Source organism: Thermobia domestica, chromosome 9, assembly GCF_964235325.1.
Source record: "Thermobia domestica chromosome 9, izTheDome1.hap1.1, whole genome shotgun sequence".
NCBI lineage: Eukaryota > Metazoa > Arthropoda > Insecta > Zygentoma > Lepismatidae > Thermobia > Thermobia domestica.
The window spans coordinates 170874035-170900419 of record NC_137462.1 but is presented as its reverse complement, the minus strand read 5'-3'; the positions used below and the strand labels follow the sequence as shown (position 1 = coordinate 170900419).

The following is a 26385-nucleotide window of genomic DNA, read 5'->3' as shown; positions in this document are numbered from 1 at the left end:
GACCTCAAGGTTATTGCCATCCTCACCGGCTTACAAGGAGGTTACACAAACACTTCTGCTTCTTGTGTCATTGGGATAGTCGAGCCAAAGATCAGTACACCATCACAAAATGGCCGCCAAGGAAGCAACTGGTTCCAGGCGAGTTGAACGTGGCTAATGAACGTCTTGTGGATCCGGAGAAAATATTCTTACCACCCCTTCATATCAAATTAGTGCTCATGAAGGTCTTCGTCAAGGCCCTGAACCGGGATGGTGAAGCATTTAATCATCTCAGAAAACTATTCCCAAGACTCAGCGAGGCCAAGGTGAAAGAAGGTGTTTTTACGGGACCTAAAATCAGAGACGTTTTAAAGGATACTACATTTTCTTCTAAGCTTAATGAGGTGGAAAGTGAGGCTTGGGAGGCCTTTCGAGAAGTGTGCAGTAACTTTTTAGGGAATCATAAGTCACCTGATTACAAAGGCATTGTGGGCAGGTTAATTACTTCATTTCGTAACATGGGATGCAATATGTCCCTAAATTTACACTTCCTGCATTGCCACCTGGACTTCTTCCCTGAAATGTACAGCTTAGGGGAGGTCTCTGACGAACACGGAGAAAGGTTTCATCAGCAAATAGCTACCATGGAAAGGCGCTACAGTGGTAAATGGAGTGTGAATATGTTGGCAGACTTCTGTTGGAATGTGACACGCGAGACACCCTGTAGTAATTACAAGAGGAGTAGGAAAACCAAGTGACACGTAAGTGTTAAACTTTTAACTTTTTATGCAATTTTATCTGCATGATTTATATTGATATTTAAATTATAACGTGCAAATAATTATGGGTAGAGAATAGCACCTTTGGGCGGATATTGAAACCCCCCTCCTCCCTGAAAACTGTACGTCCTGGAGAAAAACGGGTTATGGATTCGAACTCAGGACCTCGAAACGTATAGGAATCACCTATTTTCGTTCGTGGAAGCGAAAAAAATGTTTCATTTTGCCGACCAGTGTAATTTATATTTTAATATATTATTATAACGTACTGTTTACACACGAACTCGGAGCTGATTGATTTGTTCCTAGTTTTATATTTTTTCATATATGGCAATAATACTTTTTTGGTTTATTGGTCACTTTGAAATAGAGGAGCGTTTGGTTTCGTTACAATACGTACCGAAGATGATAACTGTTTTCCCTTTTAATTTGCGGCCTCTGTTATACTTCGTACGGTACTTCCAAGGTTGTTCGGGTTCCTCCTATTTAGATGTTTTTAAAAAATAATTTTTAAAAAGAGCACTTTTTTTCATTTGCTCTCTTGGAAGAGGGGGTGGGAGTGTTCTAGAACTTAACCTCTTTTAGTTTCGTGTTATAGGGTCAGGGGCGGATCCAGGGGGGGATCGTCCCCCCAGAAGAGGAAATTTTCTTATTTTATATATATAAATAAAACCCATCCCAAAGTTTGGAGCCCTTAAAAGTAGCAGTATGTCAACCCACCGTTCCCCTAGAAGTCGGTCCTGGATCCGCCCCTGTATAGGGTCACTGGTATAAAATAATGAATTCAGCCCTTTTTGTTTCAATTTGGTACTATTTTTCAGCCCACTTCAGAGATAGGACTGTGGCAACACTGGTGGAAGGTGACGGTCTGTTCCTATGGATGAGGAACAGGTACAAACTATTATTGTAGTTCATTGTATAATTTATTTCAGCCCAAAAATAAATTAGGTGAAATTTCACCGGTATTTTTTTTTTTTTTAAAGAAAAGGTCTGTTAAGCTGTTACTTTCCCCCCTTCCCCATTTCGTCTATGCGGGAGTTTGCTACTTCGTTGCGCGAGAGCAGGAGTGAACGTCGAAATGCGGGAGTTGGTAGGTCTGCTCTGCCTCCTAGTAAATAGCTGATTCAAAAATGGCGGGAACCGTACAATGGCGCCATTTAGGGCAAACACTTTGGGACTTCAAACATATTTCTGCCATATAGTTCCCACACAGTACACTAAATGTCATGTCTTTGATCTAAATACGCTTCAGTTCTCTATTTAATGAATATTTCCGAGCATTGAAAACATTGTAGATTAAATACATTTTTCCCCTAAACGAACACACAACACAGAAAATAAGTTCTACAAATCCAGATGTCAGTATAAACACGTACAAACGATTTAAGAGTAAAATGCCGTTACCCAGTTACCAAAACAGACCCTGTAGAAACGCAAACTTGAACGAAAATTTTATTGAAAGATACCTTTCAATCAAAATTCATAGTGGGGATATTTTTCTGGACCAAACTCTCTCTATACATGCATACATACATATATTGAAAAAAGAGCGTCACATACACGCGAGTATATGGTAAATGGATTAAATTAAGAAATAATAGAAAACTTACCAAAGATTTTTTCGAAGATTTGTAGTGTTAACTTCAGTCAGCAGTTTTTTGACAAAATAGGGATCCTTCATGGCTTCTGGCTTGCTCTCAGACTGGGCTAGCGCAAAACAACCAACAGTAATTCCAATTGCTAGTCCAAGAACAAGAAGCAGGAAAGAAATACAAGCCACAGTCTTCTTCTTTAGCATACTGCAGAGACTCACAACCTACTATGGATTAAAAACAACAAAGAACAAATGAGAAAAATACATTTTATTTATTACACCACTTCATATCATTTAATAATTTTTTTTTTTAGATATCTCATTGTTTCACATAAGCGAGAGCGGTCAATTCAACTTCACATTAGATAAGGAAGTATACTACCATTACTAAGAATTTAAAACTTACATGTAGCATGAACTTCAACTAACCACTTACTTTTTTTATATAATAGGCTATAAGAATTACTGTACTGTTAATAAAATAATTCGTCTAATACAGTGTTCCTTCTTTCCCTTCAACTTCTACTTTACAAGGGTCACTACGAAAGCTTTGAGATGTGAAATAACTTACATACTTAAAATCAATTTAACACTAACATTTTCTCAAAGTATTCACCATTACACTGTACACACTTTTGCATACTCGCAAACCACTTTTCGAAGCAGTGTTGCCAGTCTTTTTCTTCAAGTGTTGAAAGTTCATTCTCGTAAGCCACTACAGCTTCCTCAGGGCTGCAAAATCTCTTCCCACGCATGCGATCTTTGATCCTGGGGAACAAAAAAAAAAAAACAGGGCCAGGTCAGGGCTATACGGCGGATGAGTCATAAGTTTGACCTCCGTAGATTCTAAAATCTGAATTGTGATGTTGGCCGTGTGTGCGGACGCGTTGTCATGATGAAGCAGGATCCCACGCAATCCAGTTCTTGGACGCCGTTCCCGAAGCTTCTGGAACACTTTTGTTAGGCAAACAGTGGTGTACCACTGAGCAGTAACAGTCCTTTGTTCTTCAAGTGGAACAGCTGCAACATGACCAGATTTGGAGAAGAAAGTTGCGACCATCTTCTTCCCCACACTTCGCGGTCGCTTCACTTTCGTGGGTGGATTTTCGTCTGGAAAGATCCAAACTGTAGATTGGCGTTTATTTTCAGGGTCAAATTGATAGATTCAGGTCTCATCACCAATAATAATGTCAGAGACGCGTCGAGAATTGCCTCCATCTTGCAAGCATTTCTTCACTCCATTCCACACGCATGTGCTTCTGCTGTTCAGTCAAAGTGTGAGGCACCCAACGAGATCAAACCTTCCTGAGCCGAAGATGATCATGAAGAATTTTTGTTACTGCTGGCGATCCAATGTTCACTGTAGATTCAATGTCCTTGAAAGTTGTTCGAGGATTTTCTCGAATCATTTGTTCCACAGCGGCAATGTTTTCATCTGACACAGCTGTTGTCGGACGTCCAGCTCCATTCTAGACAGCCGAATATTGCTCACATCAACAAACAATTGAAGGCGATACGGCCACGCCGATAAGCGAGGCGAGTTGAAACTTGCTTCGCTTCTTCGCTCTGGATACCACTACCGAACGCAATTGTTGGAATTCAAATACTGTGCGACAACAATGCGTATCTCAAAACTTTCGTAGTGACCCTCGTATACCATACTATTCTGCCCAATAAAGCAATTTCTTTTTTATAATGTTTTGCCAATTTTCTTTGTTTTTAATAAAGAAAAGGATGATGTTCTCAAAGTAACTCGTTTATGTATAGTGTGTATTTTTCTATCTATGTTCACGCATAACTTCAACATAGATGCACTGATTTTAATTATTCTTTTTTAAAGCATGTTTGAAAGAGCATCCTTTCCCAGTAGTCTTCAGATCAAGATATAATATTAATCTTTAGAGTTAGCCCATGGAACATCTGAATGGATGTAGTATGAAAACCGTAATTAATCGATTTTAATATGTGTATGTCCACGCAAAACTTGAACATAGGTGCACCGATTTTAATGATTCTTCTTTTATTTTACGAAACACGCTTTCTTGGTGAAAGCGTGTTTCTTGGTGAAACACGTAAATTTCATTATTATCTAACAATAGTCTTATGGAAGTGGCGGATTCACAGGGGAGGCGCTGGGAACGACCACCCCCTGCACGATTATCCGAGCCCGAACAACCGAGTTCCCACTTAACCGAGGTGGTCCTGAAAGAAAAGAAGTGCTGAAGCGCATGAATCCAGCAACACAACTAGGCTAGTTTTCACCCGCGGCAAGAACTCGGGTTTCCTTTTCCGGAGTAGATTGCTTTTTAAGAGAAAGAGCACAGATTTAATGTATATCAAATTTTCATGTTATATCAATAATTTCCTTTAGTACGCTTAATCACTTATTACAGTATAGTGCATACAGCTCTATGTTTCTGTAGAAGCAGACTATACTTTACTTACATTTCTTAGCATTTCTCAAGAACAGGTAATTGCAGTCTGCTGTCCCAGATTCAGTGAAAGAAGGATGCAACAATTTGTTTACCGGAGGTCTTAGGTCAAATACGGAAAATAAACAAGCGCCGTCGGATCACTCTTCATCAAGACAATGCGAGCATTCACATCTTGTCTAACAAACAACTATTTGAACAATCAAAAAATCGAATCGATGGGTCATCCGCCGTACAGTCCTGATTTCGCACCCAATAACTTCTTCTTCCCGAATGTCAAGAATAAATTGCGTGGACAACGATTTTCGTCGGCGGAAGAAGCCGTTGATGACCTCAAAACCCATTTTATGGAGGTGTCTCAAGAAAATTGGAAAAGATTCTCTGGCAAATGGTTCGAACGAATGCAAAAGGGTATTGATCATAAAGGAGAATATTTCGAAAAAACAATAAATCAATTTTCAATGACAAATTACTGTTTTTTCATTGTTAGGTTCAAAATATAAATAGTGACCCTCGTATGAAATGAAATCGTTGAGTTTTACGTTGCACGGTTATGCCGGTTAGGCTAAAGGAGACGGTGATGATGAGTAATAAATGAAATGATGGAATGAAGAAAGTGGGAGACCCTCGTATAGAGTGTGTGATGGTTAGGAAGAAAAATAATAATAATAAAGAACCAGTTTATTGTAAGAATTAGAGCTGCAGGCCGAAGGCTCGGAGGGAAACAAGTAGTTTAAATAAGGAATAAACGTATTCTTCGGAATTTATGGAAAGAAATTGAGACAAGTGATTAAATTTTAAACAAATGTTTGTTTATAGCCATATTTGTATTTGATTGTTGTAATAAACTATGTACAGTATTATTCAATCATTCTTCTAGTTGATAAAATCAGTTTGTCATTTTTAGTCTCTCTTTAAAAAAAATTGAAATTGTTGAGCTAGAACGGAATGTGTTATATATCGTTATTTGTCTTTTCATAGGTGCTATTTATCAGTTTAATGTGTTTTCACGGCAGACCCGCCTTCACCGTTTAAAAAAAAAAAAAAAAAAAAAAAAAAAAAAAAAAAAAACGCTGCAAGAACTATCTGAGTGAGCTGTACAAATCAACGAAGAGTAATTCTAATAATTATTATTATTTTGCTCATAGTACATTCCTCATTTACCAAATTAAATGCTGTATTTAAAGACAAACCTTGAATATCTAGTGAAGATTCGCTTTAACGACTCCATTGAAACCACACTCAACTAAGAATTTCTTGCTCATTTCATACTTACTACTGTAACTTGAAGAATCAATTCTGTACATAAGTACGTATGATTTAACTAATTTCTTACTTGTCATTAATTAATCTCTTTGAAATGGTCGTAGATCCGAGAAAATAATGTATTCTCCCCTTATTTCTTTCCTATTCCTTCAGATAATTCTATTTTACTTAAGAGCAAAATTTTTTAATTTGTCGAAAATGATCCTAATAATTTTTTTGTTTCATAAATGGAGATTCATTAATCATTTTAATCTCATTAACAAAAATGTATTTTTACTCGCTTATCTCAGAGAAAAAAATGTACAAAAGTATTTTCTATGAGGGCAGTAAATATAGTTCACAGTTGAGAATTTGAGTAATCTGAGTAGAGTACTTCAGGGAATCGTTCGTATAGTAGATGTTATTTATTTCTTTCATTTAAAATATTTATTCCTCTATTTAATGTGCAATTTTATTACTAAAATATCAAGAAGCGTATTCAATGCAATCGTTAAAAAAGTTTTACTGCAACTACCCTAAAAATTAACAGATTTTCATTAAACGTGGTATGTGTCTGCTTTGAAACTTTCCTGTAAAGCCTCTTTCTTGGGATTCAGTCAGGACAAAGGGGTGAATCCACTTCATCTTAAAGATATAGAAATAAAATAATTATACATTTATTACAAATCATCGGATTTACATGCAGAGGATGTTTTTTTTTTAACTTCCCGATACATACATTTGGAGTTGACATCATTCAGGGGCAAGGATGACGCGATTTCATCTCCAAGTTAAGAATATGTTTTACGATAACTTAAAAAATAATTCATGAAACTGCGTACGTTCCCTTGGAAGTTTAAAAACTAGTACTTCTACTAGTTGAAGTTCGTTATGGATAAGAGAGTGAAAATCTCCTGCTTAAAGGAAAAGAAATGCTCGTTTTTACACTGCAAAGCACCACTAGTATTTTGGTTTTCTATTTGAAATTCGAGCCGGAAACGAATAAAATTGTGTTAGAAATGGTAGGAAAAAGAGGAACAATTTTAGATATTATTAAGAAGAGAGAGAGAAACTGATTGGGACATTGGATAAGAAAGAACTCTATCATAAGGGATGTTATAAAAAGTATGGTGGTAAGAAAGAGAGAGAGGGGGCGAAGGAGACTACAATTAATGAACGATATCCAACAGAGAAATCGTCCATGAAGACGAAGAGGTTAGCAGAAGACCGTGGAGCATGAAAGCTTCTCAGTTGCAGCAAGTGACCTGCCAACAATGGCAGAATACCTACGATGATGATAGATATCTTCAAATCACATAATGCGCAGTCGATCTCGAGAATATGATTTGATCAGTAAGTGTTTTAATTTTATTCAATAATTTTTGAGTTCAATTTTTTAATAACTTTATCATCATATTTTGCATCTCTTTTAGTACGTTTTAAATTTTTACAGAGGACTAACTTTCTACATAATTAAATTAATTTACTCTAACTTACTTTATTTTCAAAGTTAATATGAGTGCATTTAGGTTAGATAGATTTCTTCTACAATTATTAAATTTAGTACATATACTTAAAAATGGTATTTAATAAAAATATGTAATCTCTATCACTTGTTTTACTAAAACATATTTATTAATACTTTTTTAAAAAAATGAGCATTAAATTTTATGAGGCAACGTAGGACGAAACGCAATCGTGGGTGCAATCTTGAATTTACTATATACAGTTTAATGTAGGGAAATTTTAGGCAAATAAGGTGTTTGTTTTCTTCTTTATTAGTAGCACACTAAGACGTGGTCCTATCTCATCCTGTTATATTTTCTTGCCAAACACACACACACACACAATTACATTTCTGCATTTTAGCTCTCCTCTTGAGTCATCTTCGCGAAGCTTCAAAATGAGTGTTATCGACTAATCTCTCTCTCTCTTCCTCTACGTAAAAAATTCAATTAAATCTAACAACCTGTGAAGCGAGTAGTGAAATCTTCTGGTCGTTCCCGATTATAAGATAAAATTTAGATGAAATTCCTTCTTTGAGCCAGAAATGCCGGGAGCAAACATTACGGCTGCTAATAAGACCTAGAATAAAAACGATAAGAGATATCGAGAAGCGTTTTTTTTTTTTTTTTTCTTTTTGGTAATTAATTCAGCGTTCCAAAGATAGGTTCTATCTTTTCCGTTAAAGTCTATTGAAATCGGAAGTGATACAAACGAATCGCTTCTGGTTTTAACGTCAATCTCCATGGAATAAAATTATAATAGATAGCAGCAAACGGTTTTCTTGAAATCGATTCCATGTTTCAAGGAAACTTAGTATTACTACCAGTAACAAAGTTGTGAAAACAGAAGTGGTTGAAATTTACTAGTACTTCCTGTTTCAATAATGATTTACATAAAATAAAAACAGTAAGATAAATCGAGAAACGATTCTTCCCAGTCTATTCAGCGTCTCAAGAAGAGGTTAAATGTTTTTCGTTAATTATATATTGAAACCGGAGTTGCTAGAAATAAACCATTTCCGGCTTCAACATTGATCGACATAGAAAAACACGGTATAGGTAGAGACCAGTGTTTTAATAAGTTTCATTTCCTACGTTAATTCTTCATTCAAACCGGAAATGGTAGAAATCAACCGTTTCTGGTTTCAACCTTAATCGCCATAGACAGTGGCAAGCAATTTTTGAATCGATTCAGCATCTCAAGTGAACATACCATGACCACATATAACACTGTACCAAAACCGGAAATGGCTGAAATTTACTAATATTCTACTTTCAGTTTCAATATTGATTTACATAGAGCAGAAATCAAAAGAGATAGCAAGAACTTTTTTTTTTAATCGATTCAACGTCTCGAGAATAGGTTGTATCCTTTCCTTTAACCCTCGAGACAAAATGGAGGTGGTAGAAATCTTCCATTTGTCGTTTCAACCATTTTTATCATAGAAGAAAAACCTTTTTTTTTTTAACAAATAGCGAGAAATAGTTTTTCTTTTTTTTCAATACGCTGCTGAAGTCGTCTGCTGTAAATTTTACTGGGCTCAGCCATATTGGTTACAAACTGTTGTTAGGGTGGTTGTTAAGGCAGTTTCAATGGCGTCGTATGCAGCACTTGTGAATCGTAAAATATGAAATTAAAATTATGAAAAACACCGAAAATTTTCACGAATAGCAGTGAATATATTTACTCTATGCGTATAGGAAGCCTAAATTTATCATACGTAATATGAAACAAAATGAGTCTACATTTTAATTACTGTAACATCCAATAGCTTGCTGGACAACAAGTGACAATCCCAAGCAAATACATGAGCGCCACTTAATAATAATTTTAGATTGAGTTTAATTAAAATTATTGAAAATTGTTATGCTATATACTTTTGTCATATTGTTTGTTTAGTTTCAGTGATAATGTTTCATATGGAAGAAACTTGATTTTTAAAAATTAGTGATCAGATATTCGGAGCTAATCAGTACAGAGCTAGAATAACCAATGCATTTTAGAACATACAATTACTAATACTTAATCTCAGAAACTTAGCATCCCTCCGTGGAAATAATTTCCTAATTTATTCTTCATTCTTTTGTTAGAGGGTACTAATTACCTGCTTGGTGCTGGTAAAGTTGAAAAGCGTCACCAGAAATAATTATTTAAAAGGTATAATTCTCTACTATGTACTATCCTATCTAATATCCTAATGTTTTTTTATATAATTATTTTCTTTGCGTCTGCCACGAACTGCGTACAGATTTGTCTTGACTTGATTTTTAGTTTAACGTCCCTTCCAGCAGCGGGGCTATATGAGACGTGGACCTACAGATTAACATGGAATCCGAACCACATGAACTCCCGCCGGGAATCGAACCCGGGTCTCCCACGCCAAAGGCGCGTATGCTAACCGCTTAGCCACGGAGGAGCTCCTGCGTACAGATTTGTAACATGTCAGCATACACATGTTTACTTGACGTAACACTACATCTATGATGATTCAGGGGAGCTTGAAACTCCGTCGCATGTAAAGGTAGAATTGTAGGGAGCAGGCGGATCAGTGAAATTGCGTACGCGTGCAAAGAAAGTCAGGTACAAAATGCATACCCCAGCCTGGGCTAGTAATCACTACAAACGGATTTGCATTTCAATTTCTTAGTGACCATGACACATTTTTAATGCTGTTTCAATGTTCTCCCTTTACATAAATAATTTTCTTGTGCAGAACTATTTTTGTAGATTAGACGTAAATTTCCAAACAATTATCCCGTATTTTTCATGTGCACATGTAGCGTAAATCAATAGGATGGAACAATTTAAAGTTATGCCAAAAGAAATTACACAAATTAACAAGTCTAGTTTAAACTTTACTATATTGGCTGTACTCTACTCTTATCAACATTCATATGCGGTGAGGTACGGTTAGGTTAACTTGTGCTTACTTAAATGTAGTTGTCTTACATATATGTGTAACGCCAATTTACTAATTTTAAAATCATCCATTGCCTGCAAATATCAGTTGTATCAAGAGTTTAAAATTTTAACATATGTGCTACCACAAGAGTAAAATTGTTATTGAACTTGCGCTGGTGAGGCTTAGAAAGAGCGGAGGCAGGCGACATACTCAATACTGGGACAGACACTGTTTGAAGATTATAGTATGTCTTTAAACGTGTGATTCAATTATCAGTTTACTAAGAAACGATATTACAGTGTTCTGAGTATTAATAAATATTATACAGTTAGCGAAATTAGTCTAAAATGTCACAAACAAACGAAAAGGCATGGAAAGGGAGCTTTTGGTAAAAATATGTGAATTTTAATTTCTTTCTGGCAGAATATACAAGGAGAGAAAGTGTCCTTCAAAAAGATTCAGATAAATCTGATCTCCCAATAAATAATTAATCATTATATCGCTTCTTGTACGGTGTGGCTTTGTTATTGTTTCTTTTTAATATATTATATACAGTAGTGCAATATTTCTAATTTCATTCTTGGGAAAACGAAAAAAATGCATGTATCTCTTAAACTGTTATGGTTATCGAAAGCTAAACAAACCATTTTCAGAGGCGAGTACCACGTAAACTTTTTTTTATAGCCCGCTCAAAGTTGATTTGTTTGTAATTAGTTAGCTAAACGAGAAGTGGAAATGACGTTTACTTCACCAGCGTATCGATTTAGCGTTTCAAGAAAGGATTTCATCTTCTCCTGTATCTCTCTACTAAGACCGAAAGTAGTAGGAACTTAGTACTTAATAGGTTTTGTCTCTCATTATCCTTCTATTGAAGTCGGAAACTATAATTCTGTTTCAATATTGAACTTGCATTGGGAAGATCATTACCAGCCATTCTGAACAGGCGACTGGGTAGTAAGATAGATGAGGGGTTAGAAGAAGATCAGTTTGGATTCCGGAAAGGAAAAGGCACTAGAGATGCTATTGGATTGATTAGCATTATATCAAAAAGAATTCTTGATGTAAAAGAAGAGTTATGTTTGTGCTTCATCGACTGGCGAAAAGCTTTCGACCGAGTCAATTGGACGAAACTTCTGAAAATGCTTAAAGAAATCGGAATCAACTAGAGAGATCGACGACTCATTCAAAACCTGTACACAGGACATCGAGTGAAGTTGCGCTTGAATGAAAGAGAAACCAATAGTGTGGAGATTGGAAGAGGAGTCAGACAAGGATGTAGTTTGTCGCCTCAATTATTCCTCTAACATTTACAGTGAATGTTTAATGAAGGAAACATTAATGGGAATTGAGATTTTAAGATTGGAGGGCAGATCATTAACAAGATCAGGTATGCAGATGATACGGTTATAATAGCTAAAACCGAAGGAGAACTACAGGAGATGATTGACAAAATAGTTGACACTGGAAAAATGTATGGAATGGACATTAACATCGAAAAGTCGAAAGTCATGAGAATATTGCATGGAAACACGCCCTTACGGATCAGAGTAGAACAAAGAGAACTTGAAAAGGTCGATAATTTCAAGTATCTGGGAAGTATTTTGACGAGAGACGCTTACTGCGCCAAAGAGATCAGATCAAGAATTGCCATAGCTAAAGAAGCATTCAACAAGAAAAGATCACTTTTAACTACCAGGCTCAATATTGAACTTAAGAAGAAGTTTGTCAAATGCTATATATGGAGCATTGGACTGTATGGTTCAGAGACTTGGACATTGCGGAAGTTAGAGAAGAAATATTTAGAGAGTTTGAAATGTGGTGTTGGAGGAAAATGGAGAAGATAAAATGGACGGACAGAGCAACAAACGAAGATGTTTTAAAACGGATAAGGAAGAAGAGGACACTTCTAGCCATCATCCTTCGTAGAAAGGCCAATTGGATTGGACACATCTTGCAAAGAAATTGTCTTCTTCATACCGCCATAGAAGGAAAGATGGAAGGGAAGTGAGGAATAGGAAGAAGAAGAACACAGCTGATCGATTATTTGAAAGATAGGAGAAAAGATTGGGAGTTAAAAGAGGAAGCTGAAGATCGAGGAAAGTGTAAGAAACATTTCCTGGTCCAAATCTAAAATTGAAAAAACTGCCGAAAGGCAGAATACTTAACAATAATAATAATAATAATAATAATAATAATAATAATAATAATAATAATAATAATAATAATAATAATAATAATAATAATAATAATAATAATAATAATAATAGTAGCAATGATGACGTTTGAATGTCTACCATAATTTTACAAACGTGAAACGAAACTCACTCACTATATCTACAGGGGCTTCCCAACTGAGAAACGAAACTCACTTATTATGTCGACATTAGTTTTACAACTGTGAATCGAAACGCCTTTACTATTACTATTAGTATTAGTATTATTATCTTATTTGTAAAAAATAAACATGTCAGTGCATCACAGTAATTTCTAATAGTTAACAGTCACGCTAATAAATGTCGTTTGTTGCGCTGCCTGAATGTCTAATGGCAATAGATTTCGTTAGCTTGCAGGCAGTTTGTTGATCTGAAACTGTGACGTATGGCGATTTGCATTGCAGCTTGGAAACTAGATTGTTACAATTTAATTATTCGGAAAACGAACAAGGATCGTAACCATTTATATTTGAGAATTAATATTTGTGTGTTTCTACAGTAATATTTTGTAATGATTTAATTTAAAGTTAGTTTATTGTTTCAATTTGCTTATTTGAAAATCGACAATAATAGTTTGAACGTACTTCGCTGTTTATTATTAGGACAAGGGCCATAACCATATATTTAGATTTGAACATTAATATTTGCTGGTTGGTTGATTAGAGTTTAGAATCCTATTCAGTTGCGAGGCTATATAAGACGTGGACCTACAACTTAACGTTGTGTTTTGAAACACATGAGCTCTCATCGGGAACCAAATATGGGTTTCCAGCGCCAAAGACCCCTTACGCTAACAATATAGGCACGATGAACCTGCGTTAATATTTATATAACCACATGTTAGATAATGCGCGAACTCAATAATAATAATAATAATAATAATAATAATAATAATAATAATAATAATAATAATAATAATAATAATAATAATAATAATAATAATAATAATAATAAATTCGTTAAATGTAAACAATCAGTACTTTTAATTATTAAGCACAATTTTTACCTATAGTGTACAGCTTGTAATCCGGTACATTATATTCGAACCGAAATCCGGTTTAATATAGCACCAGTCTCAAAAAATAAATATATCGTTGTTTTCTCACGCTTTTTTATTTACTAACATGAATAATTTCCGTGTATGGCGAATACCTGAGTTTGCTACCTTCAAGATATTGTCGTTGCTTAATTACCTTGAACTGGTTGCCATGCGTGTGAATTGAGTGACATTGCCTTGCCACATGCGTTGTGATCTTCCAACTGTAACTTCAATAATCAAAAAGTGCATTGTCCTCTGGAGTTTCTATGACAAGTAATTCATGTATAAAGTGGATAATTATTCAAGGTTTAAGTTTGTGACCTCAAGCCTTTTTAAGAATATATTCATTTATCCAAATAACATGAAATTTTGTATTTCAATATTAAATTAGGAGCTATTTTACTGATTAAATGTAATGCGTGTTTTACAACGTAAAAATAATAGATTTATTTTCCCGTAACAGCCATCTTCCTGCCTATTCATGAAGTCCCATTTGGAACGTTTTCATACTTTTCTCGTACTTCGTTACTTTGGAAGATTGCATTTACTGACGCTTGAAATATTGTCGTTTTCTTAGAGCGTATATTTTACTGGACGATAATGTTATAATGAGAAAATCTGTTTATTAGCACACACGCTTAGGTACAAATTTTATAATACATTAGCACTTTGAAATTCTAGAAGCATTTGTATCCCACCCAGGTTCATTGTATGATGCGACTTTTGGAACATTTTGTTTCGAGTCTTTGCTACTTCTTTTAATAATCGATTGTTTGATTCTTTGGAGTTTAGCATACCTAATCAGCAACGAAGTTATCTGAGACGTGAGTGTATACGTTGTATTCAAAGATATACTCCCACCGGTATTTTAATTCCGGTCTTCCAAACCAGCGGAGAGAACGTTGAACGTTTCACTACCGTGTTTACTTTATTGTCAACTATCCATAGGTTTTCTCAGGGTACTCCCGATTCCTCTCACTTCCTCATCCCACTAATTCTTCCATCATTATTCACTTGCCTTAATCATCACCTCCCTGAGGCTAAAGGGCATAATCGTGGGTCGTTGAACTGAAATATTTCATTTCATTTCATTTTATTGTCAACTAGTGAAGTGTACGTTCTTGCCCGACAAAAGATAAGAAAAATCGAAACAAATTGAAACGTTATATACAGCTTCTCGAGTTTTGGCTCGAGAAATCCATTAAGGAGAGCTCAAATCCTATAAACTGTAAGTCACATTGAATTCTTGAAATAAATAGAGTCTACATATAGTATTGTTCAAAAAATCTTGGCCACCTACCTTGCTTTAAAAACCCATGTTAACACTTTAACTCTAATTGAAAATCTCATTTTTCTAATAATAAAATCCACATTTGTTTGATTTACTTTAAATTGTAAGTAAGAGTGCAAGGTTTTCCAAAGATATATAAAAGACCAGATTCTTTTGAACAGGACTGTATATTTTTTTTCTGTATCAAAAGGCCCTTATACAAGAGTTCGTGCTTCCATACTTAATGATTCGGAAGAAACGTAATAATTACTATAGTTCTCTCTAGTTCTTTGCGGGGTTAATAACTTAATTAATTCATTAAAGTTAATTCGATAATTTAATTTAGTGTATCATGCGATTTTGGTGTACTGAGTCCCGAGTTCAATACCCGGTGGGAGAGCATTGAAATTTTAATACAATGCAGTGGTTCGGATTCCATTTTAAACTGTTTGTCCACGTCTCATATACCCTCAGTGTTGGAAAGGAACGATAAACTTCAATAAAGAATAACATTAAATATTTGGTATGTTTTGTGGTCATATGAAAAATCGTAGCTTCATATACAATCAACATATAATGAACCCTCTCCTCCATATCTCCATATTGAATTTAATCCATCCCATCACGTGAAATTTCCAAAATGGTTGCATGTGAGTGAAGTGCAACATGTAGAACTCCAATGTCGTTTGACTAGGGGAACCAGATTTGATTCCCGGTGGAGACTCATATGGTTCGGATTTTACGTTAAGCTGAAGACCTCGTCTCATATTGCTTTGTTGCTGAAAAAGAAACCTTCAAACTAGTTCGTTTAGAGCATGATGCTTGACAGTTTTCTTAGAATTCTCTCATTTTGTTTAACTTTTTCTTTTATTATGATAGCGATTCTTTCATAATAATCTATTTTTTATTTATCATCTATCACATCTAACACTACAATGACAGTCATTCCTGTAAGACCGTTTCGGTCACTTTCAGTGGTGCTGCTTTCAAATTTAGCTCCTTTCTTACGCTTACATTTTTTCTTTCTTTCTTTCTTCCTTGAGTTCCCTCGTGACTAAGTAGTAGTTAACGTACGCACTTTTGGCGTGGAAGACTCGGGTTCGATTTCCTACGGGAGCTCATGTGGATCGGATCCCACGTTAAGCTGTAGGTCCACGTCTCATATAGCCTCGGTGCTGAAAGGGACGCTAAACTGAAAAGCAAAAAAAAGTATGTCTTTTTTTGTTTAATAGAACTTTAGTTATGAATTAAAAAGGTTATTACAACAGCAATCTCATCATTTACATTTTTATGACAAAAAATAATGTTTAATAATAGTTTTGTTTTCATGTATTTTTACTCTAAATAGATTTTTTTTCTTCGAAAATTTGACTAGGTAAAAATCATAATTTTGATGGAGCATAACTCGGGAACCAAAGACACGTGCTGTGCACCTGCATTCAAAGTTCGTCAGTCTACCATCATGCCAAATTTTGTCAAGTGCTGTTGAGTTTCAACGGTTGCGTACGATTTACACTATCCTTGTGACATACGTAGTTATATATTTATTAGAAGTATATAATGTAGGACGAAAGTGTAGGTACACAAAAGCAAATCCTTTGTGATTTGTGCAATTTAAGAGTGTGTGTGATACCTCCAGAACTTACTTATGTGTTCTCAAAATGCTTATACAACGTTAAAATGAAGAATTCAATTGCAATCACACACACCCTCAAATAAGATAAGCAAACCTGGCAGTTAGACATTCATTAATAACTACCTCCATAAACCTGAGTCATAATGTCAAATCTGAGAAGAATGTCCTAGATTTGAACACATGATCTCTTAATCGTATATTTGAGTAATGGGTAAATTTGGATAGTAATTAAGAAACTATATGAACAAAAATGAGTTAAGAAGTGAATACACGGGCAAATTCAAAATGTGAGGGAACTACACTAAAATACTATTTGCTGAAGGACGTGCTGTGCCAAGAGTAGCATAAATCACAATTTAACATTTCAACTGCTTCGTAATGTCGCCATAGTTTTGATTCAGAGGCCTAGTGACCCATCGGTGGGTCACACACCAATTTCACGTTGGTACCTACGTAGCACCGGTGGGTTAACTTTTATTCAGTTGTATATTATGATCATATAATTTTCGCTGGCCTGTAAATCAGTCTGTTCAAATTGGATTCCGAATATGTAACACTCCAGGCCGCTCATGCAATTTATTCCTGTATGTGTCGACAGTTAATGTTCCATTTTAGATTCAGGAGTGGTTGCACAACTTCAAAGTAAGTGCTCGCCCTCCTTACCGGGAAGGATGCAGGGACGGCACTAAGGGTGGGCGAGGGTGGGCGACCGCCCACCCGATGAATGGCCTTGCCCACCCATCCGCCCACCCCAACAAAAGTAAAATGATGAAGGTGACATCCTGTACTTCAAAAGCAACAGGTATTACTATTGATTGTAATGTAATAGGTTCTGGGACCCTGTTTAACTCTGCAATGAACAACGATTTTATTTACAAACATAATTCCAGATACAGCTGAACGCCAATTTACACTGGAATAAGCAGTCTTCACCCTAAAAGGGAACATTTCCTCTCAATTGAGAAAATTGAACCACCTGCACGCGTCATTATGGACGTGATGTCGATTGAAACGTTATGAGGAGGAAAAGCAATGCAAAATTACCTCCGTTTGTCAGTTTACTGAAATGATGGATCGTTTCAAAATTGCTTTTCATGAAATTCACAAATTAGCCGTAATTGCTGTCACCATTCCTGTATCTAGGTCACCATGTGAACGTTCTTTCTCGTGTCTTAGACGGGTTAAAACATATCTACACTCTGTAAAGAAAAAATAGCGACACCTCAATTCTCAAGGTAACTGATACAGAAAACCATAGTTGCAACCCGCTAGAAAAGAAATAGAAGGAAACAAACAGTGGGATAGTTTATTTGCGTTATATGTGATACTTGTGGTATACAACGGCGCTTGCTAATTTTTTATGTATTAGTAATATTCTCTTCAGATGGCAAGGAGAGCACCTCGCAAGTTATTGTAGGAAGAATTCTGCTTTGAATTTGAGATGTGTAGGTCCAGGTAAATAGTATTTTGTGATTGTTTATTGGTTTCTCAATGTTTGGACAGTGTCAAGTGGCAGTATCCTTGTCGTGCAGTGCTGTTTTTGTTTGATATTGTTGATATATATATGGACTGTAAACAAATAAGGTGGGTAAGAAATGTGATTTATCGCCATGTGAACAAGGCATAATTCTTACTTTGTTCAGCTACAGTAAATCTCGAAGGGAGATGGGTGGAATACTCAAAATCCATCACTTGACGGCAGGAAGAGTAATTCACAAGCAAAGACAGCATAACAATCGTCTTTTCGTCAACAATGTGATACAGAAAAGAAAGCATCAACCACAGCAAATGGCCAAATAAAATCAATAGCATTGCATAATGAAGGAATGAGTTCCCGACAACTCGCTTCTCTAATTTGAGATGACCTGGGAACTGCAGTTACTCGTACAGCTGTATTGTCTTTACTGTATGAAGAGGATATTACGAAGAAGAACCTGAAACTGACAAAATCAGAGGGCATCAACACGTAGGTGTGGGAGCCGATATGCAACTTGGACTTAAGGCAACTGGAAACACGTCAATTTCTCCGCCAAAAAGAAGTTTAGAATAGTGGCAAACGATTATAGTGTGAAGTTGTGGATACGCACGAGCGTGGAACTTGACAAGGATTGCGTGTAAGAGTTGCAAATATTCACTCACTGAGTGATGGCGTGGCTTTGCTTCACCGCTAAAGGTGTCAAAACGATTGATATATGTGAAGGGTCAGTTGATGTACGAAAATATCTTCAAATTCTGATAAGTAAAGTTTTTACAACAGTTAAAGATTTCTTTTGTGAAGCAAATATGGACTATTTCGTTTTCCAGGACGATAATGCTTCATGTCACCGAGCGAAAATCGTTAATACGTGATTCAAGAATATAAGTATTCAGAGACGCATGTGTCTTCCAAACTCACTTGACATGAATCCAATCGAAAATGTGTGAATCAATATGAGCAGAAGATTGAATAGACAATTATCTCGAATAGAATTGAAATCACGGAACAGGTATTCCGGATGTGATTCTACGAAATCGACGCTGGATTTTGCAATAACCTTGTTACCAACATGCCTGGATGATTCGCTACACTGCAGAAAGCCCCTGTTGGACATACAAAATACTAGTTTGCTGTATTGTACTTCCTGATGTTTGTACATAATATATCTTACGCTTAATATATTATTTTTTTTGTTTTGTCTGCTCTTGTTGACCTTTCTTATTTTTATGTGTTACTCTTTCTACAAACGATCTGGTACAAAACACACGTAGCTACTTACACATGCATATAAATTAATTATATTAATCTCAATAACCTAAATAGTAGCCCCGCGTAGCGTAGTCGCTATCTCTCTCGCGTTCGGTGCGAGCGGTCCCGGGTTAGATTCCCGGTGGGGCACTCGGTCGAAAAATTGTAAAAAAAAAAACGCTTTTTCAGGCCAGCCACCCTGAACGAGCTTTTCCTGGGTTTTCCTCATTCACACCAGGCAAATGCTGGGGTGGTACCTAACTTATAGGTCCCAGGCCGCTTCCTTCCTTCCCCAATCCTTTCTTCTTTCCCTCTTCCCGGATAGTGTGATCCCCGAGGAACATCATCCCTCAAACGTGACGGGCCTAAAGGGCTAAATGGCCTTAGATCCGAAAGCCCAGAAATCTAAATCCCCCCTCAATAACCCAAATATCTGGCGCAAGTATTAAGGATGAACTGCTCATTGAGAATATGCATTGTAGTGTCATCAGGAATTCATGTAAAAAATAGTTTGGTTAATGTATTTTGTGAAAATCATATCCGAGCAAGTGTCTTTACAGAGTGTAAGAAATCGAACTGTCGCCTAAGCGATCTTTGTTTCCTTTCAGTAGAAAGAAAACTTGTAATGATTATTGCTGTAGAGAATGTGGTAAAATCATTCGATGTTGGACATAACAATCAACGCAATGTACTCCATTAAAGTGCAAGTATAAAAGTTTATTGTAAGCTTGTTCGTACCATGTGATCAGCTCTTCACAGGCCCGTAACCAGCCCGGTGAAAGTTAGGGGGGGCCCGATCCAAAAATATTATAGTTCATCACAACATTATAGTTCATTTGCAAGCCTGTGAAAATTTTAGAAGGGACCAGTAAAAATTTAGGGGGGGCAGATCCCCCTCATCCCTCCTGGATACGGGCCTGGCCCTTCATAGTTTAAAATACATTGTTGTTTCTGTGGATTATGATAAAGTTTTGTTAATTGCTATTTACTTTTTTATACAATTTATAATTGTTTTATTATTTTTTTTCAACTTGAGTTTCAATTTCAAGGATTTCTGTGTAAGGTATGATCAAACAATTATGCTGTCGAATTCCCCTATTCTTTTAGTAACATAAATCTTTGCTGTTGCATATAGATAGAGATCACGTCAAAAAATCTAATGTGCACAAATTAAGGATATACGAGAAAAAATATAAATGATTTATATTTTTTCTCTTGCTTTTTTGTAATAAATGCTTCAAAAATAAATGTTTGCAATAGCCTATTTTATTCTTGTTTTACTTTACTTACTTATTGTGTATTTTATGATATTAACGAAAGGTAGAGTATTATCTGTTAGTCTGTGTTGTTTGAACCTTCTTTTATTTCTATGCATTCATGTGCATTCTTGGAGGGAGAGAAGGTAAAGCTGTCTTGAACTTCATCGACTACACAGTACACACCGTTACTATTATTAAAAAAAAAAAAAAAAAAAAAAAACTGGAAGTATAGGTACTGTGTCTGCTACGCAGAATTCGGTAGGTCGAGCATATAGCCACGAACTCCCGCAGCCCATCCTAAATTCTGCATTTCTTCAGTCCCACCAGGCGAATGCCAGAATTGTACCTTCTATAAGGCCAAGACAGCTGTTTCCCACATCCTTGTCCCTCCCCTATTTCGGTCTGAGCCTTAGCTAACTAAAGATTTTAAAGATTGAAACTTAATTATTGTCAAAAAAATGTCTACAGTTCTTATTTTCATTGTCCGCCCACCCAGAAACTAGGTCCGCCTTTTTCCGCCCACCCCATCAAACGTTTCTGGCGCCGTCCCTGGAAGGATGCCTGGAAGTTACACTGTATATGAAGGTATGCTAAACACTATAGGACAAAGGCATATTGTCGCTAATAATTCGCACTAATGTTCATATATAAACAGGAGCGAAGAACAAATTACAAAAAATAATAAAAATCATTATGGAAAAAATTAACTATTTACCTAAATGATTCTCAAAATAAATTATATTCAAACTAAATAAAGATCGTGAAAAAACAACTCACCTTCTACTAGGCAAGGATCAGATTGGAAATTGAAAAAAGGCGCTTGGCTGCGAGTAAAGAAACACAAGTTCTTTGAACGTGTTTTTGGCTTACTGTGCAATTAAATGTAAATTCTTGAAACAATAATGTAAGGTGCCGTTAAACTGATTACACCCAGAAGACTACATACAATATATGTGTTGTTATTGTTGTTATTTCTTTTCGTACGCACCTGTGATGATCTCAAGCGATAATAAAGGAGTCTTTTTTGCGTGTGATTTTTCCGAAGTCTTCCGGCAGCGCGTTCCCTGAAGAAGAGGCTTTTAGAAAGATCGTAACCAAAATGACCCTCACATGATCCAAGAGGTCTTTTTTGGCCAAGCGGAGCAAGAAAAGAAAAGAACTGTTGTTACATTTGAAGGAGAAAACAAATACTAGTGAAAACGCATATATGAAGGTCGTCTTCGAGAAACAGTAAACGTCGTTTGAAATAAGAATCATTTCGGTGAGATACGAAAGAAGTAAAGGAAAATAACATGAAATGATTGATTTTCGGACGCCAGGAAAGCAATCATTGGTGTCTGGAAAGAAGAATTCTGGGCCACATACATGTTTTTGTGAGAGATCGCACGTTTCGCGGGACCACAGAGGTTACAATTTCGGTCCATGTTCCAAAGTTCTAACAAATGTGTAACGACAGAAAATGGCCCATCAAACTGTTTGAGGAAAATAAACAGATGCATTCACGCTGAGAACAGACAAACCTCACACCAACCTCCTAACATAAATTGAGACATCTTTGAGATTACTTTCCAAACATGTATGTTTACTCGTATATGTCATGAATCTCTGCAATGTCTGTTATTAGCTCCTGCTATTGCTCCATTTCTCTTTACTGAAGCGATGATGTGTTTTGTACTTCTCTAACACGTTCAAACAAGAAAGCTACTATTTGTCATTAAGCAATTAATTATATGTAGTTTTTTTTCTTTTTGAAGTACACACAATTAATTACATATACTTCAAAAGACAGAAAAATCACATACGAATTCTTTAAATAGGTCTTGCGAAGATCCACATAAACATTCTTAGCTTCCACAAATCGTAGAGCTTTACGTTTTCTACTTTCGAATAGAATGTAACTAATAGTACGGTACGTTCTTAGCAGCCTGAAAAGAGATTCGTTAGCAACTTAGGATTTGGATTGCTTATGAGAGCGTTCATAGGTTTTCTTTTACAACTTCAAAGGACGCTTTTCGGCTCTAATATCAACACTTACCTAGTAAAATAAACAATGTAATAACCATAAGTAATGAAATAATCAACTCATAACTTTGCAAGTTGCCGTCCTAGCAATAGAGTACAACCAAAATTTCAGCAGATTTCATGAAAATTGTCTAATCAAAATTGTTTAAAATATGTTACTCAATTTCAATAACTAAGGTAAACTGAAGATTTGAATGATTTTTTTTTTTTCATTTGCGAAAGAGTGCAGAAGAATGCAATGTTCAGAAATATCACAATCGGTGATAGTCCCTTGGGTCCATATTTCCATTAAATCTGTAATTTGTTGAAATTTACTTGCAGCTATAAGGTAAACCTAGACTTTACAGCTAAAGTATTATAGCAGTGTAAGTTGAATCTATTCATGTGTAGAACATATTCCATGCATATTATATTCAACAGCCTCCGCATTACTTCCTGTATTCATTAATAATAATTTGATTGTTACTGTATCTCATGAAAAACTTCGTGGGTGACTTAGTTGCGTGCTGTTCACTACTAGAACACACACTTTTGGTGTCAATGGTTTCTGGTTCGATTCCAGGAGATGTGAATACATGGCCGTTTATATTGTTGAGTTGATTTTAGTTTAGCGTCCCGTTCAGCAGCGAGGCTATATGAGACGTGGACCTACTGATTAACGTGGAATCCGAACCACATGAGCTCCCGCCGGGAATCGAACCCGGGACTCCCGCGCCAAAGGCGCGTACGCTAACCGCTTAGCCACGGAGGAGCTCGCCGTTTATATTGTATCTATGGGTTTCCTTTCCTCAACACATACAAGGCCATCTGTTTTTTTATTTATTTTATTTTATAATGCAAAACAGTCAGACACTACCAATCTCAATTTTTCACGTGCTATCACTTTCATTAGTCAAAATGTTCTACAGATCACTCTATGTTTGTTCCCTTCATAAACATATATATATATATGAGTGTGTGTGTGTGTGTGTGTGTGTGTGTGTGTGTGTGTGTGTGTGTGTGTGTGTAATGTTTTAAGCGTGTGTAAACATCACTATTCTTATATTTTCAAAATTAATTAAAATTATCTTAATTTTGTGTTGGTATTACATGAAGAAATTATGTATTATTACTATTTTAATCACTGAAGGCTGGAAGGAAACTCTTGCATAGACCCTATATAATTTCCAAATTTTGAAATCTTTAGTTTATTAATATGAAGTTCACTTATATTTTCTTTTTCTGACTTCTTTTTGCAGTAACACTCTATCTAAGAGGAGCGCTTATGGTTCGCGTACCACAGTTTGAGAGAGGTCGAGTTAGTTTATTGAGATAAAATAAGTTACCTAAAAAATGTTTTCTTTGTGCTTTAATGGAATCAAGCCAACAGCGATAATAAGAATAAACACTTAAAAATTCTAATAGCTTGGAATGCTGGAATTAAATAGATATCACGAAGAATGATTATTTCTTATTAGAAGAACTGCTTATTCTAATCACACTTGTCACTATAAATTGTAATGCACTTTATATTTAATGCGTAATTTTTAATATTTATTTTTACATGTTTGTGGATTTTTTTCAGTGTTCCTTCGTTAATCCCGTTCATATACACAAGCCTAGAGGTCACACCGAGATCAAAAAGATTACTATGCAATTCTCCAGGGGATGTTTTGGATTTTTTTTAAAAAGGAAATAATTTACTGTACGGCGAAATGTTGTTTATATTTCATATATCAATATATCATTAACACTGCAAACAGGCATACGTTATTCCTCTTCTAAAAATTCACAACGTGTAATTTACAGATGGGGTAAAAAAAATTCGGAGTCGTTTTCTTTAAAAAGGGAAAACCTTCAGGCGATTTTGTTTATTTAAAAAAATATTTCATTCGGAATCCTATAATAAGAATATCTGGAAAATTACAGAAAGAGGCTTTTTTTTCGGAAATTGTTCAAACGAATATGTTCAAGAGTCGTAAATTCATTTACAATCTTATGTTATGAGGTGCCATTTAAGTTGGAAAATGCTAAAGGGAAGTAGCTTGCTTGTGGAGTACTTTATAGATTTATTTAAAAATGCTTTAGATGATTTTGTTCGAATTAAAAAAAAAATGAGTATTCGTATCTACCTAAGGTTCGGTTTTCTTAAAAAGAAAAAAAGTCAGAAAGGGTTGTTTACTAATAGAGTGAGGTTTGTCTGAGTAATATTCACGAAAACACTTTTTTTTTTAATTCTCATAAATACATAAATACTTTATTTTCAATTCTATATTCTTTCTTCAAAAAAAAAAAAAAAATAGAAAAGTGATGGGGTAATTCTTTCGGAAAAGCTATTACATCTACCTACTGATGAATTGAGTTCTATTGCCGAGATTTGAAAACCAGCTCTAGTAATTCTATCCGCATCATAAATAAATATTTCGTTAGTAATTCTACAATGACGTAATTTTAATTCGTATTTCATAAATAAATATTTAATCCACAATCTTAGAGTGTAACACCATTCACATTTTCTTTCAAAATTCCAGGACAGTATATCATTGGGTATGATTTTGCTGCCTAAGTAAACTGAATGTTTGTAAGAAAAGTGAATAGCTTATGAAAATACTGTACTTCATAATGTTGCTACAATAATATAATCTTACATTCTGTATTCTGGGAACGTGAACAAAATTTTGGAACTGATTTTCGTATTACAACATTCTTCAGTAACCCATGCATAATAGAAAAGACGAGTATTAGTATTTACAGTACGTTCAGTTGTAAGACTTCTGAAAAATCTGCGATTTTTTCTCTAACTTAGGCCTACATCAGTTTAGAGAATGCACTTGAAACGCTGAGACATTATACTTTCATTGTATTTCAAAATGACAAAACTGAAAACGTGTTGTGTAATAGTATACTCATTGATTTATACTGAATACTGCGTGTTTGCTAGTATTTATTATTTCTTTCCGTAAGTTCCAGTTAGATATTGTTAACATTTTTGGTAGTTATAAGCTCGACCGTTTTCAAAAGCATAGCTTAAACCTTTCCTTACACCTCCATTACATTCATGAACTAAAGTAAAAATATGTTGAACTATAAAAATAGTAGGTGGGTATATGCAGTATACTCCCATGCACCCTCCATTACATCTTTGATATGTTCAAAGTGTTAGATTTTCCTAAAATACTCTTGCAATACTAGTGTTTCAAGGCCTGTATGACACGGGAGCATTTTTCGGAAGATTTCTCATAGCAAAACTCTTATCGTCACTCTATTGTGTCGAAGAATTTGTTAAGTGGTTGCAAAATAATGTACATGGTAATTCAAAAGCCCCCTGAGATAGGGTAGATCTGTTATTATCAGAGTTACAATAAAATGTAAGAGGGGAAACCGTCTCCAAATATGTTTTCAATCTAAAGTGAAGGATTTTTTTAAATCGGTCGAGCTATTTGGGCTGTACGCTCTTTATTTGCCCAATGGTAAATGAAAATGCAACGTTGCCATTTACCTGGAATTCGGGGAGGGAAGGATTGGTCGAGAGGTTTACAAATTATGTATGAGTATGGTGAATGGGGGCATGTTTGAAATGGGGGCTGACCATTGACACGTTAGCGTAACAGATAATAACTTCATTCACTTATAGTGTGGATGCATGCAAATGGCAACATTTCATTTTGATTTAACATTGGGCGCTTAAGGATTATATAGCGCAAACGGCTAGTCCGATTTAAAAAAAAAAAAAAAAAAAAAACTTTAGATTGAAAGCGTCATATTTGGAGACGGTTTCTTCTCTTACATTTTGTTGTAACTCTTA

At 35.4% G+C, this 26385-nt stretch overlaps 1 protein-coding gene across 1 annotated transcript in view; it reads right to left on the bottom strand.

The window, feature by feature from the left end:
• The window catches only part of LOC145695208 (glutamate carboxypeptidase 2-like), a 120003-nt gene extending 98340 nt beyond the window's left edge, over positions 1–21663 (bottom strand). The window contains exons 1-2 of the mRNA XM_081772194.1: positions 21568–21663; positions 2369–2577 (exon numbers count right to left, since the gene is read on the bottom strand). Of these exons, the coding sequence (XP_081628320.1) occupies positions 2369–2556 (188 nt within the window). The 5' untranslated portion in view covers positions 2557–2577; positions 21568–21663. The remainder of the gene's footprint in view (positions 1–2368; positions 2578–21567) is intronic.
• Between the last annotated feature and the right edge of the window lie 4722 nt (positions 21664–26385).